General features: G+C 37.2%; 1 protein-coding gene across 1 annotated transcript in view; it reads left to right on the plus strand.

Moving 5' to 3' along the window:
- The window catches only part of LOC118001450, a 469,207-nt gene that overhangs the window by 272,373 nt on the left and 182,662 nt on the right, over positions 1-14,172 (plus strand). Inside the window, exon 6 of the mRNA XM_034991563.1 lies at positions 4,414-4,520. Within this exon, the coding sequence (XP_034847454.1) occupies positions 4,414-4,520 (107 nt within the window). The remainder of the gene's footprint in view (positions 1-4,413; positions 4,521-14,172) is intronic.

The raw sequence follows: 14,172 nt of genomic DNA on the forward strand, positions 1-14,172 counted from the left end.
CAAGTATCAAGGGTGCTTGATGTCTTATGGGAAGATTGACAACTGACCGCTGGTTTCTATACCTTGAATGAAGCTATTAAAATAGAAAGAATCATGGCTTCTGGGAAGTGAGGAAGTTAGCTCTTATTTTGCATTCTTGAAAAAGTTAGAGTTGACCTTGTATTAGGCCTAGCCTTACTTTTATTTTTAAATGTACAATGAGATGGAAGTTTCAGCATCATAAGCAGTAGAGAGCAATCAAGGTTATATTTTATTATCCTTTCCTTCTCATCCAAAGCAGGGTTACTGAAAGTTTAAATGTGACTTGCATGATTTAGTCTTGCTAAAGGCTGGTTGCAGGCATGGGCACAGAGGAGTTTTACAACCTGCAGCCAAGTTCTGTCCGTGGATAAAAGTAATTTTGTTCCTTTTTTTCTAATTTGGACAGATTTTTTTTTCATGCCTAATTACTATGGCTAGAGCATCCAGTGCAGTATTGAATACAAATGGTGAAAGCGGGCATCATCATCTTGTCGACCTTAAGGGGAAAATTTTTGGTCTTTCATTATTGAATATAATTTTGGCCATGAGTTGTTCATAAATGCCCTTTAAAATGTTTATTTAACATGAAATTTTCTTCTCAGTTTGTTGAATGTATTTATCATGAAAGAGTATTAGATTTCATAAAACAATTTTCCTGCATCAATTAAGATGATCATTTTTTTCTGTTATTATATTCCTTCAAAAAATGTTTTTATTTGAATATAGTTGACATACAATGTTACATTAGTTTCAGGTGTACAACATAGTGATTTGACAAGTTTATGCATTATGCTATGTTCACAACAAGTATAGCTAACATATAACCCATTAAATCGCTATTACAATATTGACTGTATTCCTTATACTCTGCTTTTTATTCCTGTGACTTATGTATTCCATAACTGGAGACCTGTATTTCCCATTACCCTTCACACATTTTGCCAATGCCCAATCCCCCTCCCTTCTGACAAGCATCAATTTGCTCTCTCTTTTTATAGTTATGATTTTGCTTTTTGTTTATTCTTTTTTTTTTAGATTCCATTTATGAGTGTAATTATATGGTTCTGTCTTTCTCAGTCTGATCTATAGCATAGCATAACACTTTCTAGATCCATCCATGTTGTCTCAAATGTCACAATCTCATCCCTTTTTCTGGCTATATAATATTCCTCTGTGTGTGTGTGTGTGTGTGTGTGTGTGTGTGTGTGTACCAATACATACCGTATTTTCCTTATCACATTGACCTATGCATTAAGTTTTTGTGTCAGTACCATACTGTTTTGGTTACTATAGCTTTGTAATATATCTTGGTATCAGATTGTTATACCCTCAGCTTTATTCTTTCTCAAGATTGTTTTGGCTATTTGGGGTCTTTTGTTGTACCATACAATTTTAGTATTGTTCTAGTTTTATTAAAAATGCCATTGGTTTTTTGATAGGGATTGCACTGAATCTGTAGATTGCTTTGGGTAATACAGACATTTGACAATATTAATTGTTCCAAACAATGAACATGGAATATCTTTCCACTTGTTTGTGTCATCTTCAATTTCTTTCACTAATGTTTTAGAGTTTTCAGAGTATAGGTCTTTCACCTCCTTGGTTAAGTTTATTCCTAGGTATTTTATTATTTTAGGTGCAATTGTAAGTGAATTACTTCCTACATGTCTCTTTCTGCAACTTTGTTGTTATTATATATAAAGACTACTGGGTATTAATTTTGTATCCTGCCACTTTACTGAATTTGTTTATTACTTCTAGTAGTTTTTTGGTGGACTCTTTAGGCTGTGTGTAGTATCACATCATCTGCAAATAGTGGGAGTTTAACTTCTTTACCAATATGGTGCCTCTTATTTTTTTTTCTTGTCTGATCACTGTGGTTAGGACTTCTAGTACTATGTTGAACAAAAGTGGTAAGAATGGACATTCTTGTCTTGTTCTTGGTCCTTAGAGGGGAATCTCTTAGTTTTTTACCATTGAGGATGATTTGCTGTGGGTTTTTCAAGTTTGAACTTAGTCAGCATGTAGATGGGTCTTAGTTTTTTTTTTTTTTTCCCTCCATTCTTCTACTCTGTCTTTTGATTGGAGCATTTAGGCCACTTACATTTAATGTTATTATGGATAGGTATGTACTTATTGCCATTTTAAAAATTTGTTTTCTGGTTGTTTTTGTAGATCCTCTCTGTTTCTTCTTTTGCTCTCTTTATTTGTGATTAATGAGTGTCTACAGTGTTTTGTTTGGATTTCTTTCTCTCTTTTTTTTTTTAAGATTTTTTTTTTTTTTTTTTAGATTTTATTTATTTATTTGACAGAGACAGAGGCAGGAACACAAGCAGGGGGAGTGGGAGAGGGAGAAGCAGGCTTCCCACTGAGCAGGGAGCCTGATGTGGGACTTGATCCCAGGACTCTGGGATCATGACCTGAGCCGAAGGCAGCTGCTTAACGACTGAGCCACCCAGGCGCCCTGGATTTCTTTCTCTTTATTTTTTGTGTATCCATATAGATTTTGGGTTTGTGGTTACCACAAGATTCATATATAACATCATAAATAAATAGCAGTTCATATTAATTTGACAGCCCTTTAAGTTCAAACACATTCTAAAAACAAACAAGAAACAAGAAAAAAACAAATAAAGTTTTTCTTTTCCTCCTTCTCTTCTTTTTATACCCACTTCTCCACATTTTATGTATATGTTCTCATAGTTTACATCTTTTTATTCATATTTTTCTTATGTCTAATTATAACCATTTCTTTTCCACTTGAAATTCCTTTAACATTTCTTGTAATTCTGGTTTAGTGGTGATAAACTCCTTTATCTTTTGTTTGTCTTGGAAACTTTATATCTCCTTCAAATCTGAATGATAACCTTACTTGGTAGAGTACTCTTGGTTGTAGGTTTTTTTCTTTCATCACATTGAATATATCCTGCTACTCCCTTCCCTCCCTAGGTTAGGAAGTTTTCAGTTATTATTTCCTCACATAAGTTTTCTACATTCTCTATCTCTCTTCTTCTTCTGGGACCCCTTTAATGTGAATGTTTGTTCACCTAATGTTCAAAAGATGTCTTAATCAATTCTCATTTTTAAAAATTATTTTCTCTTTGCTGTTCAGCTTGTGTACTTTCCATTACCCAGTCTTCCAGAACATTGATATGTTCTTCTGCATCCTCTATTCTAGTGTTGATTCTCTCTAGTGTGATTCTCTCTAGTTGATTCTCTCTAGTGTGTTTTTTATTTCAGTTATTGTATTCTTCAATTTTGATTGGTTTTAGTATTTTCTATCTCCTTATTGAAGGTCTCAATGAGTTCTTCCATTCTTTTCTTCAGTGAGTATCTTTACAATCATTACTTTAAGAACTTTATCAGGCATATTGCTTATCTTTGTTTCATTTAGTTCTTTTTCTGAGTTTTTCTCTTGTTCTTTCATTTGGAGCATATTCCTTTGTTCCTCCATTTTGCTTGACTTTCTGTGTTTGTTTCTATGGATTAGGCAAAATGGCTACTTCTGAAATTGGAGGAGGGGTCTTGTGTATAATGTCCCCTATGCAGACTGCATACTTGGTGACCTTTGCAGGCTGGCTGGAGCTGTGGCATATATGCTAGTTACTCTTTTAAACCATGGCTTTTCACAGAAAAAATAATGAAAAAATAATAATAAAATAAAATAATAAATTAAGAGAAAAATTTAAAAAAGGAAAAAGAAAAAGGAGAAGAAAAAAATGAAGAAGAAACAAACAAAAAGAACAAGAAAAGGATAAAACCAAAAAGAAAAGCAATACAAAATAAAACAACACAAGACAAATTTTAAAAAGTAAAATAAAACAAAACAGAAAACCCCAAGCCCCCATAAAACTGTAGCTTGTTTTCTGTGTGATTGGGGACTAATAATTAAAATAATAAGTGTCATTTTTTTTAAAACATCATATGTCAGATACTATGCTTAAGTTTAATCTACATCTTCATCATGAAGTAGGTGCTAGTATTATCCCATTTTTATTTGTAAGAAACTTGACTCCAACTGGTACCAGCTCCTCAAAGCTTGCTTCTTAACCCTACTACTAGACATTTTAAGATGTTCTTTCTGTGAATGAGTTAAAGTTTAATTATAACATTCAAGATTTATAACATTATAAATCTTCATGAAAAGCCAACATCCTATGTGAAATTCTATCCCTCTTGAAATGAAAACTGAGGAGTAAGTTTTTGACATAGAAGATCTGGTGTCAGAGTATGATGCTATTTTTGATGAAATCTTGAAATATAACAGAGCATAACAAAAAAATGGACTTGATTCTCTTGATGGTACACTCAGAGTTTAAAAATCTCAGAGTTGCTCCTGTATCTGCACAGACAGAAACTGGAGATGTTAATTTTTTGTTGTTTGACTTCTAGATGTCCTTGTCGTGTGCACCCCTGTGGAATCTGGTTCATCTTCAATCTGTCAGGAAGCATCAGAGGTGGTTTTGACTCCTTATGTCCTGAGCCTGTGCACAAAATGTGTGAGTACACTGAGATAATGAGACCAATTTTACTGTTGTCAGTGGTCTTCTAAAATGATTTTGTAATGGTTCTTGTATTGGAATTAACTTACCCTGTAGTTTCAAGCTGAGGAGGAAAGGGGAATGTTTGGTTAAGATTAGAAAATATCTTTCTTGGAATTGTCTTATGTGTACAGGCTCATTGTTTGGCCCCAGAAAGGCTTTGATGGACATGACTCTGAGTTAAATCCAAGAGGTTTACGTCAGTGAGAAAAAAACAAAATTCAGTATGTTATCAATTAGTTTAAATATTAACAAATGATAGACCATAAAATATATGAATATATGTGGGAAACTTTCCCATTGCATATTAGCATCTCTTTCATCCAGTTTTTAAGAAGGTAACATATTAGGAATTCCTTCTCTCTGCTCTTGAGGCAGGGTAGTATCCTCTCAAGAGAAACCCAGAACTTTGAAATGTTTGCTAGTTAAGCTAGTGGTTGCATCAAAAATTTAGAACTTTCAATGCTTCTGGAAATAGATTTGGAATTGTTGTATATATCTGTACCATGTGAATATTGTGCAAATGGTTATTTTTTTGCTTTGGGATGGGTTATTTTGGGTATATAAAATGATTATGCCTGCTGAGGAGAAGATTAGGTTTTATCTTTTTTCATTTGTAGGGATTCAGTGATCATTTCAGACATAGATTTGTGAATTTTGAGCCAATTATTGAATTTTCACTATTCATCCGTCTTCCTACATTTCAGAATTTTTTTTTTTAATGATGAAGCTCATTTTATTTCATGTTTGTGATTTTCCTTTGCATAAAGTGATCAATCTCACCACACAAAGAATTTCTGTTTTAATGAAGAATTGGGGTTATTTGGCTTTATGTATGCCTGATTTAAGGGATTCCAGCATAGCATTTCCAAACCCTACCCTACCTTACTAGCTCTCACGTCTTATTTGCAATACAATTTTTTTTATTCTTATGTTAATCCCCATACATTACATCATTAGTTTTAGATGAAGTGTTCCATGATTCATTGTTTGTGCATAACACCCAGTGCTCCATGCAGAATGTGCCCTCCTCAATACCCACCACCAGGCTAACCCATCCTCCCACCCCCCCCCTCTAGAACCCTGTTTGTTTTTCAGAGTCCATCGTCTCTCATGGTTCGTCTACCCCTCCGACTTCATTCTTCCCCTCCCGCTACCCGCTTCATTCTTCCCCTCCCGCTACCTTCTTCTTCTTCTTTTTTTTCTTAACATATATTGCATTACTTGTTTCAGAGGTACAGATCTGAGATTCAACAGTCTTGCACAATTCACAGTGCTTACCAGAGCACATACCCTCCCCAGTGTCTATCACCCAGTCACCCCATCCCTCCCACCCCACCCCCCACTCCAGCAACCCTCAGTTTGTTTCCTGAGATTAAGAATTCCTCATATCAGTGAGATCATATGATACATGTCTTTCTCTGTTTGACTTATTTCACTCAACATAATACCCTCCAGTTCCATCCACGTCGTTGCAAATGGCAAGATCTCATTCCTTTTGATGGCTGCATAATATTCCATTGTATATATATACCACATCTTCTTTATCCATTCATCTGTCGATGGACATCTTGGCTCTTTCCACAGTTTGGCTATTGTGGACATTGCTGCTATAAACATCGGGGTGCACGTAGCCCTTCGGATCCCCACTTTTGTATCTTTGGGGTAAATACCCAGTAGTGCAATTGCTGGATCATATGGTAGCTCTATTTTCAACTTTTTGAGGAACCTCCATAGTGTTTTCCAGAGTGGCTGCACCAGCTTGCATTCCCACCAACAGTGTAGGAGGGTTCCCCTTTCTCTGCATCCTTGCCAACATCTGTCATTTCCTGACTTGTTAATTTTAGCCATTCTGACTGGTGTGAGGTGGTATCTCATTGAGGTTTTGATTTGGATTTCCCTGATGCTGAGCGATATTGAGCACTTTTTCATGTGTCTGTTGGCCATTTGGATTTCTTCTTTGGAAAAATGTCTGTTCATGTCTTCTGCCCATTTCTTGATTGGATTCTTTGTTCTTTGGGTGTTGAGTTTGATGAGTTCTTTATAGATTTTGGATACTAGCCCTTTATCTGATATGTCATTTGCAAATATCTTCTCCCATTCTGTCGGTTGTCTTTGGTTTTGTTGACTGTTTCCTTTGCTTTGCAAAAGCTTTTTATCTTGATGAAGTCCCAATAGTTCATTTTTGCCCTTGCTTCCCTTGCCTTTGGCGATGTTTCTAGGAAGAAGTTGCTGCAGCTGAGGTCAAAGAGGTTGCTGCCTGTGTTCTCCTTTAGGATTTTGATGGACTCCTGTCTCACATTGAGGTCTTCCAACCATTTTGAGTCTATTTTTGTGTGTGGTGTAAGGAAATGGTCCAGTTTCATTCTTCTGCATGTGGCTATCCAGTTTTCCCAACACCATTTGTTGAAGAGACTGTCTTTTTTCCATTGGACATTCTTTCCTGCTTTGTCAAAGATGAGTTGACCCTAGAGTTGAGGGTCCATTTCTGGGCTCTCTATTCGGTTCCATTGATCTATGTGTCTGTTTTTGTGCCAGTACCATGCTGTCTTGATGATGACAGCTTTGTAATAGAGCTTGAAGTCCGGAATTGTGATGCCGCCAGCTTTGCTTTTCTTTTTCAACATTCCTCTGGCTATGCGGGGTCTTCTCTGGTTCCATACAAATTTTAGGATTATTTGTTCCATTTCTTTGAAAAAAGTAGATGGTATTTTGATGGGGATTGCATTGAATGTGTAGATTGCTCTAGCTGGCATTGACATCTTCACAATATTTGTTCTTCCAATCCATGAGCATGGAACATTTTTCCATTTCTTTGTGTCTTCCTCATTTTCTTTCATGAGTATTTTATAGTTTTCTGAGTAAAGATCCTTTGTCTCTTTGGTTAGATTTATTCCTAGGTATCTTATGGTTTTGGGTGCAATTGTAAATGGGATCGACTCCTTAATTTCTCTTTCTTCTGTCTTGTTGTTGGTGTATAGGAATGCCACTGACTTCTGTGCATTGATTTTATATCCTGCCACTTTACTGAATTCCTGTATGAGTTCTAGCAGTTTTGGGGTGGAGTTTTTGGGGTTTTCCACATAAAGTATCATATCATCTGCAAAGAGTGAGAGTTTGACTTCTTCTTTGCCAATTTGCATGCCTTTGATTTCTTTTTGTTGTCTGATTGCTGTGGCTAGGACTTCCAATACTATGTTGAATAGCAGTGGTGATAGTGGACATCCCTGCCACGTTCCTGACCTTAGGGGGAAAGCTCTCAGTTTTTCCCCATTGAGAATGATATTTGCTGTAGGTTTTTCATAGATGGCTTTTATGATATTGAGGTATGTACCCTCAATCCCTATACTCTGAAGAGTTTTGATCAAGAAAGGATGCTGTACTTTGTCAAAAGCTTTTTCTGCATCTATTGAGAGGATCATATGATTCTTGTTCTTTCTTTTGTTAATGTATTGTATCACATTGATTGATTTGCGGATGTTGAACCAACCTTGCAGCCCAGGGATAAATCCCACTTGGTCATGGTGAATAATCCTTTTAATGTACTGTTGGATCCTATTGGCTAGTATTTTGGTGAGAATTTTTGCATCCATGTTCATCAGGGATATTGGTCTGTAATTCTCCTTTTTGATGGGGTCTTTGTCTGGTTTTGGGATCAAGGTAATGCTGGCCTCATAAAATGAGTTTGGAAGTTTTCCTTCCATTTCTATTTTTTGGAACAGTTTCAGAAGAATAGGTATTAATTCTTCTTGAAATGTTTGGTAGAATTCCCCTTGGAAGCCATCTGGCCCTGGGCTTTTGTTTTTTGGGAGATTTTTGATGACTGCTTCAATTTCCTTAGTGGTTATAGGTCTGTTCAGGTTTTCTATTTCATCCTGGTTCAGTTTTGGTAGTTGATACATCTCTAGGAATGCCTCCATTTCTTCCAGGTTATCTAATTTGCTGGCATAGAGTTGCTCATAATATGTTCTTATAATTGTTTGTATTTCTTTGGTGTTGGTTGTGATCTCTCCTCTTTCATTCATGATTTTGTTGATTTGGGTCATTTCTCTTTTCTTTTTGATAACCTGGCCAGGGGTTTATCAATCTTGTTAATTCTTTCAAAGAACCAGCTCCTAGTTTCGTTGATCTGTTCTACTGTTCTTTTAGTTTCTATTTCACTGATTTCTGCTCTGATCTTTACAATTTCTCTTCTCCTGCTGGGTTTAGGCTTTATTTGCTGTTCTTTCTCCAGCTCCTTTAGGTGGAGGGTTAGGTTGTGTACTTGAGACCTTTCTTGTTTCTTGAGAAAGGCTTGTATTGCTATATACTTTCCTCTTAGGACTGCCTTTGCTGCATCCCAAAGATTTTGAATAGTTGTGTTTTCATTTTCATTGGTTTCCATGTATTTTTTTAATTCTTCTTTAATTTCCTGGTTGACCCATTCATTCTTCAGTAGGATGCTCTTTAGCCTCCATGTATTTGAGTTCCTTCCGACTTTCCTCTTGTGATTGAGTTCTAGTTTCAAAGCATTGTGGTCTGAAAATAGGCAGGGAATGATCCCAGTCTTTTGGTACCAGTCGAGACCTGATTTATGACCTAGGATGTGATCTATTCTGGAGAATGTTCCATGGGCACTAGAGAAGAATGTGTATTCCGTTGCTTTGGGGTGGAATGTTCTGAATATGTCTGTGAAGTCCATTTGGTCCAGTGTGTCATTTAAAGTCTTTATTTCCTTGTTGATCTTTTGCTTAGATGATCTGTCCATTTCAGAGAGGAGGGTGTTAAAGTCCCCCACTATTATTGTATTGTTGTCGATGTGTTTCTTTGCTTTTGTTATTAATTGCCGTATATAATTGGCTGCTCCCATGTTAGGGGCATAGATATTTACAATTGTTAGATCTTCTTGTTGGATAGATCCTTTAAGTAGGATATAATGTCCTTCCTCATCTCTTATTACAGTCTTTGGTTTAAAATCTAATTTGTCTGATATAAGGATTGCCACCCCAGCTTTCTTTTGGTGTCCATTAGCATGGTAAATGGTTTTCCACCCCCTCACTTTCAATATGGGGGTGTCTTTGGTTCTAAAATGAGTCTCTTGCAGACAGCATATCGATGGGTCCTGTTTTTTAATCCAGTCTGATAGTCTGTGTCTTTTGATTGGGGCATTGAGCCCATTTACATTCAGGGTAACTATTGAAAGATAGGAATTTAGTGCCATTGTATTGCCTGTAAGGTGACTGTTACTGTATATTGTCTGTGTTCCTTTCTGGTCTATGTTGCTTTTAGGCTCTCTCTTTGCTTAGAGGACCCCTTTCAAGATTTCCTGTAGGGCTGGTTTTGTGTTTGCAAATTCCTTTAGTTTTTGTTTGTCCTGGAAGCTTTTTATCTCTCCTTCAATTTTCAATGACAGCCTAACTGGATAGAGTATTCTTGGCTGCATATTTTTCTCATTTAGTGCTCTGAATATATCCTGCCAGTCCTTTCTGGCCTGCCAGGTCTCTGTGAATAGGTCTGTTGCCAATCTAATGTTTCTACCCTTGTAGGTTACATATCTCTTCTCCTGAGCTGCTTTCAGGATTTTCTCTTTGTCTATGAGACTTGTAAGTTTTACTATTAGATGTTGGGGTGTTGACCTATTTTTATTGATTTTGAGAGGGGTTCTCTGTGCTTCCTGGATTTTCATGCCTGTTTCCTTCCCCAAATTAGGGAAGTTCTCTGCTATAATTTGCTCCATTATACCTTCTGCCCCTCTCTCTCTTTCTTCTTCTTCTGGGATCCCAATTATTCTAATGTTGTTTCGTCTTATGGTATCGCTTATCTCTCAAATTCTGCCCTCGTGATCCAGTAGTTGTTTATCTCTCTTTTTCTTAGCTTCTTTATTTTCCATCATTTCATCTTCTATATTACTGATTCTCTCTTCTGCCTCATTTATTCTAGCAGTTAGTGCCCCCATTTTTGATTGCACCTCATTAATAGCCTTTTTGATTTCTACTTGGTTGGATTTTAGTTCTTTTACTTCTCCAGAAAGGGTTTCTCTAATAACTTCCATATTTTTTTCAAGCCCAGCTAGTATCTTTAAAGTGATGATTCTGAACTCTAGATCTGACATCGTACTAATGTCTGTATTGAGTAGGTCCCTGGCAGTAGGTACTACCTCTTGTTCTTTTTGTTGAGGTGATTTTTTCCATCTTGTCATTTTGTGCAGAGGAGAATAGATTAATGAGAGAACAAAATGCTAGCAGAGTAACAACGTCCCCAGAAAATATACTCTAAACAAATCAGAAAAGACCTGAAGCAGTGGGAAAAAAAAGGGAAAGAGAAAAAAGAGAAAGAAAAAAAGAAAAAGATAAAGATAAAAACAAATACAAACAAAATAAAACAACAACAACAACAACAAAAACAGAATGTGATCAAATATGATCAGGCTGGTATATAGATCAGTGCCACACACTAGATTTGGGGTGTATTTTGGTCTTTTAGAAGAAAGTGCCTCCCAAAATTTTAAAGAAAGAAAAACTTATATATGTATAAAAATAAGGGTTGTTATGATGAAGGGATGGAATATGACTGTAAAGATGGAAATTATAAAAAATTTTATAAAAGGAATTGATAAGAAGTTGTTTGAAAAAAGAAAGAAGAGGATTTAAAAAAAGAAAAAAGAAAAAAAAGGGAGAGGATGTGATCAGGCAAGGGAATAGAAAACACCATATACTAGAGATTTAGGGTATATTTTAATGTTAGAAGAAACTATCTCAAAATTTTAAAGAGAGAACAACTTATATATATAAGCCAAAAATACGGGTAACTACTATGAAGGGATAGAATATGACTCTAAAAATGAAAAATAAAAATGCTTTTTTTTAAAAGGATTGATAAGATGTTGGTTGAAAAAGGGAAAAAGAAAAATCCAAAAAGAAAAAAAAAAAAGACAGTTAAAAGAAAATTAACTTTGAAAGACTAAAGAATCATGGTAAAAAAGCCATGAATTCTATGTGCAGTATTCCCCTAGCGCTGGAGTTCTGCGGTTCTCATTGATCGGTAAACTTGGTCTTGGCTGGCTGTTCTCGCTGATCTTCTGGGGAGGGGCCTGTTGCCGTGGTTTCCAAACGTCTTTCCTGGAGGCAGAATTGCCCGACCCTTGCCCCCTCCCGGCTAATCTGCTCGGGTTTGCTCTCCGGGGCTTTTGTTCCCTGCGAGCTTTCCGTACAGCTTTGGAGGCGGAGAGTGAAAATGGTGGCCTCCCAATCTCCACCCCGGAGGAGCTGAGAACTCGGGGCCCCACTCCTCAGTGAGCCCCCAGAGAAAAGCTGTCAGTCACTCCTGTCTCCCCGGTCTCCGGCTGCACTCTGTGCTCACCCAGCCTGTGACCGCGTGTTTCTATCTCTGGCACCCGACCCCGGGTGGAGTCTCCAAACCCAGCAGATCCCTGCGGTGCCCTCCCGCGCGGCTCCTCCCAGGGGAGGAAGGTGAGTCTCCCCGGATCTGCCGCTTGTTGGGTCCCTGCTGGAGGAGCAGGGGCCCGACTGTGCCGCGGATCACAGTTTATGGCAACCCCGAGCTGAGAGCCCGCGCCTGGGCTCCGCCTCTGCAGCCGGCTTCCCTGCTCTGTTACCTGGGAGCTCTGCCGCACTCAGGCACCCCCGGTCTTTCTGTGACCCCGAGGGTCCTGAGACCACACTGTCCCGGAGGGTTCCACCCCCCGCTTAGCCACCGGAGTGACGTCCCTCGGTGGAGCAGACTTTTAAAAGTTCCGATTTTGTGCTCCTCGGCTCTATCACTTGCCAGAAGCGGCCGATGGAGGCCCCTCTCCCGCCGTCTATCCTCCTGAATATTGCCTCGGATTCACTTCTCCGCACGTCCTACCTTCCAGAAAGTGGTCGCTTTTCTGTTCAGAGTTGTTGCTATTCCTTTCTTCGATCTCCTTTTGGGTTTGTAGGTGTTCAGAATGGTTTGATCCCTATCCAGCTGAATTCCTGAGAGGAGACGAAATCCAGGTCTCCTACTCCTCTGCCATCTTGCTCCGCCCCCCCAGAAATGTTTTTGATATTACTTATCTGATATCTTTTCCTCTCCTATTTTTTTTATCTTAATGGGCTTAATAAGTTTTAAAATTCTTTCACATTTAGTTTAGTGTGGTTTTATAAGGATGATGAATAAATAAATGCATGCATCTACTGTGATGCTTAATCAAAAGTTTATAAGATACCTTAAAGCAGTTCATGCAAAAGATAGTGATACCTCCATAGCGTGACATTAATACTATTTAAAATATCAATTTATCACTATAATATCTGCAAGTTAAAAAGGGCATAAATACTATGAAAGTATAAAGGCCTGCTTTTTCCAGGTTTCCTGCTGTTTTCTTAGTAGAAGAGCTAATTCACCTGAAACCTTTACAGAGCCTCCTGCCTGAGTTCTCCCTCCAGTTTTACTTTGTAGATCTTTCTGTTGTAATACTTACTTCATTTTCCTCTATCTGTTTATTTATCTTTTTTCTCACTAAGCTCCAGCTACTTGAAGGCAAATATTAAATCTTACTCATCTTTGTACTCCCTGGGCTTAGCACAGTGCTTGCTTTGCATGTAGTAGGTACTCCATGCATGTTTACTGAAAAATGTTGAATGAGTCTGTTAATAATGTGTCCACATTTTCAAGGAACTCTTAATATGTCATATCTAAAGTAATTACTCTTCAGCTTTTTCCCTTCTCCCTTCTTACATCCTCCACTCCCAGCAAGCAAGATGTACTTTTACTCATCACTTGAACTAAGTAAATATGGATATATTTCAATATATTTCTATTGCCTAGTTAGTTTTTACAATTTAACTGAAGCTGTTTAATCATTTGAGGTGTTTACTTATCAAAACAATTTTCTCCAGAATGAGGCAACAGTTTTTTATATGTTGGCCATTTATTGACATTTTTTGCCTGTTAGGATAAAGATAGTATAAGGTAGTAGCCAAGCTTACACACAATTGTTAATTTAATTCAAGAGTTATTTACTACTCTTTTATGGCTGAGTAATAATATTCCATTATGTGGAATATTCTTTATACATTCATCAGTTGATGGACATTTGGGTTCTTTCCATAATTTGGCTATTGTTGATAATGCTGCTATAAACATCAGGGTGCATGTGTCCCTTCACATCAGTGTTTTTGTATTCTTTGGGTAAATACCTAAAATTAGTGCAATTGCTCATGGGGGGGTGGGTTGGATGGTGACGGGTATTAAGGAGGGCACTTGTTATGATGAGCACTGGGCATTCTATGTAAATGATGAATCACTAAATTCTACCCCTGATATTAATAGTGCACTGTATGTTAACTAACTGGAATTTAAATAAAAATTTGAAAGAAAAAGAGTTATTTACTGCTCATGTGTTACATTCAGAACAGTGTACTTAGCACTGTTTAAAAATCAAAATGAAAAAAAAAATCAAAATGAGTAAGAAAAAGTCCTACCATTAAGAAGTTTACCTTATAGTAAGTGAGAAAAAATAGGATGGTACCCTTTAAAAAGGTAAAAAATAGTGCTATAGAATTCAGAAGAGGGAGAGCACACAAATATATAGAATCATGAAGGGTGTTTTGGGAAAGTAACATTTCAAATTATGCTTTGATGAAAG

Source organism: Mirounga leonina, unplaced genomic scaffold, assembly GCF_011800145.1.
Source record: "Mirounga leonina isolate KUSES-001 unplaced genomic scaffold, KU_Mleo_1.0 Mir_53, whole genome shotgun sequence".
NCBI lineage: Eukaryota > Metazoa > Chordata > Mammalia > Carnivora > Phocidae > Mirounga > Mirounga leonina.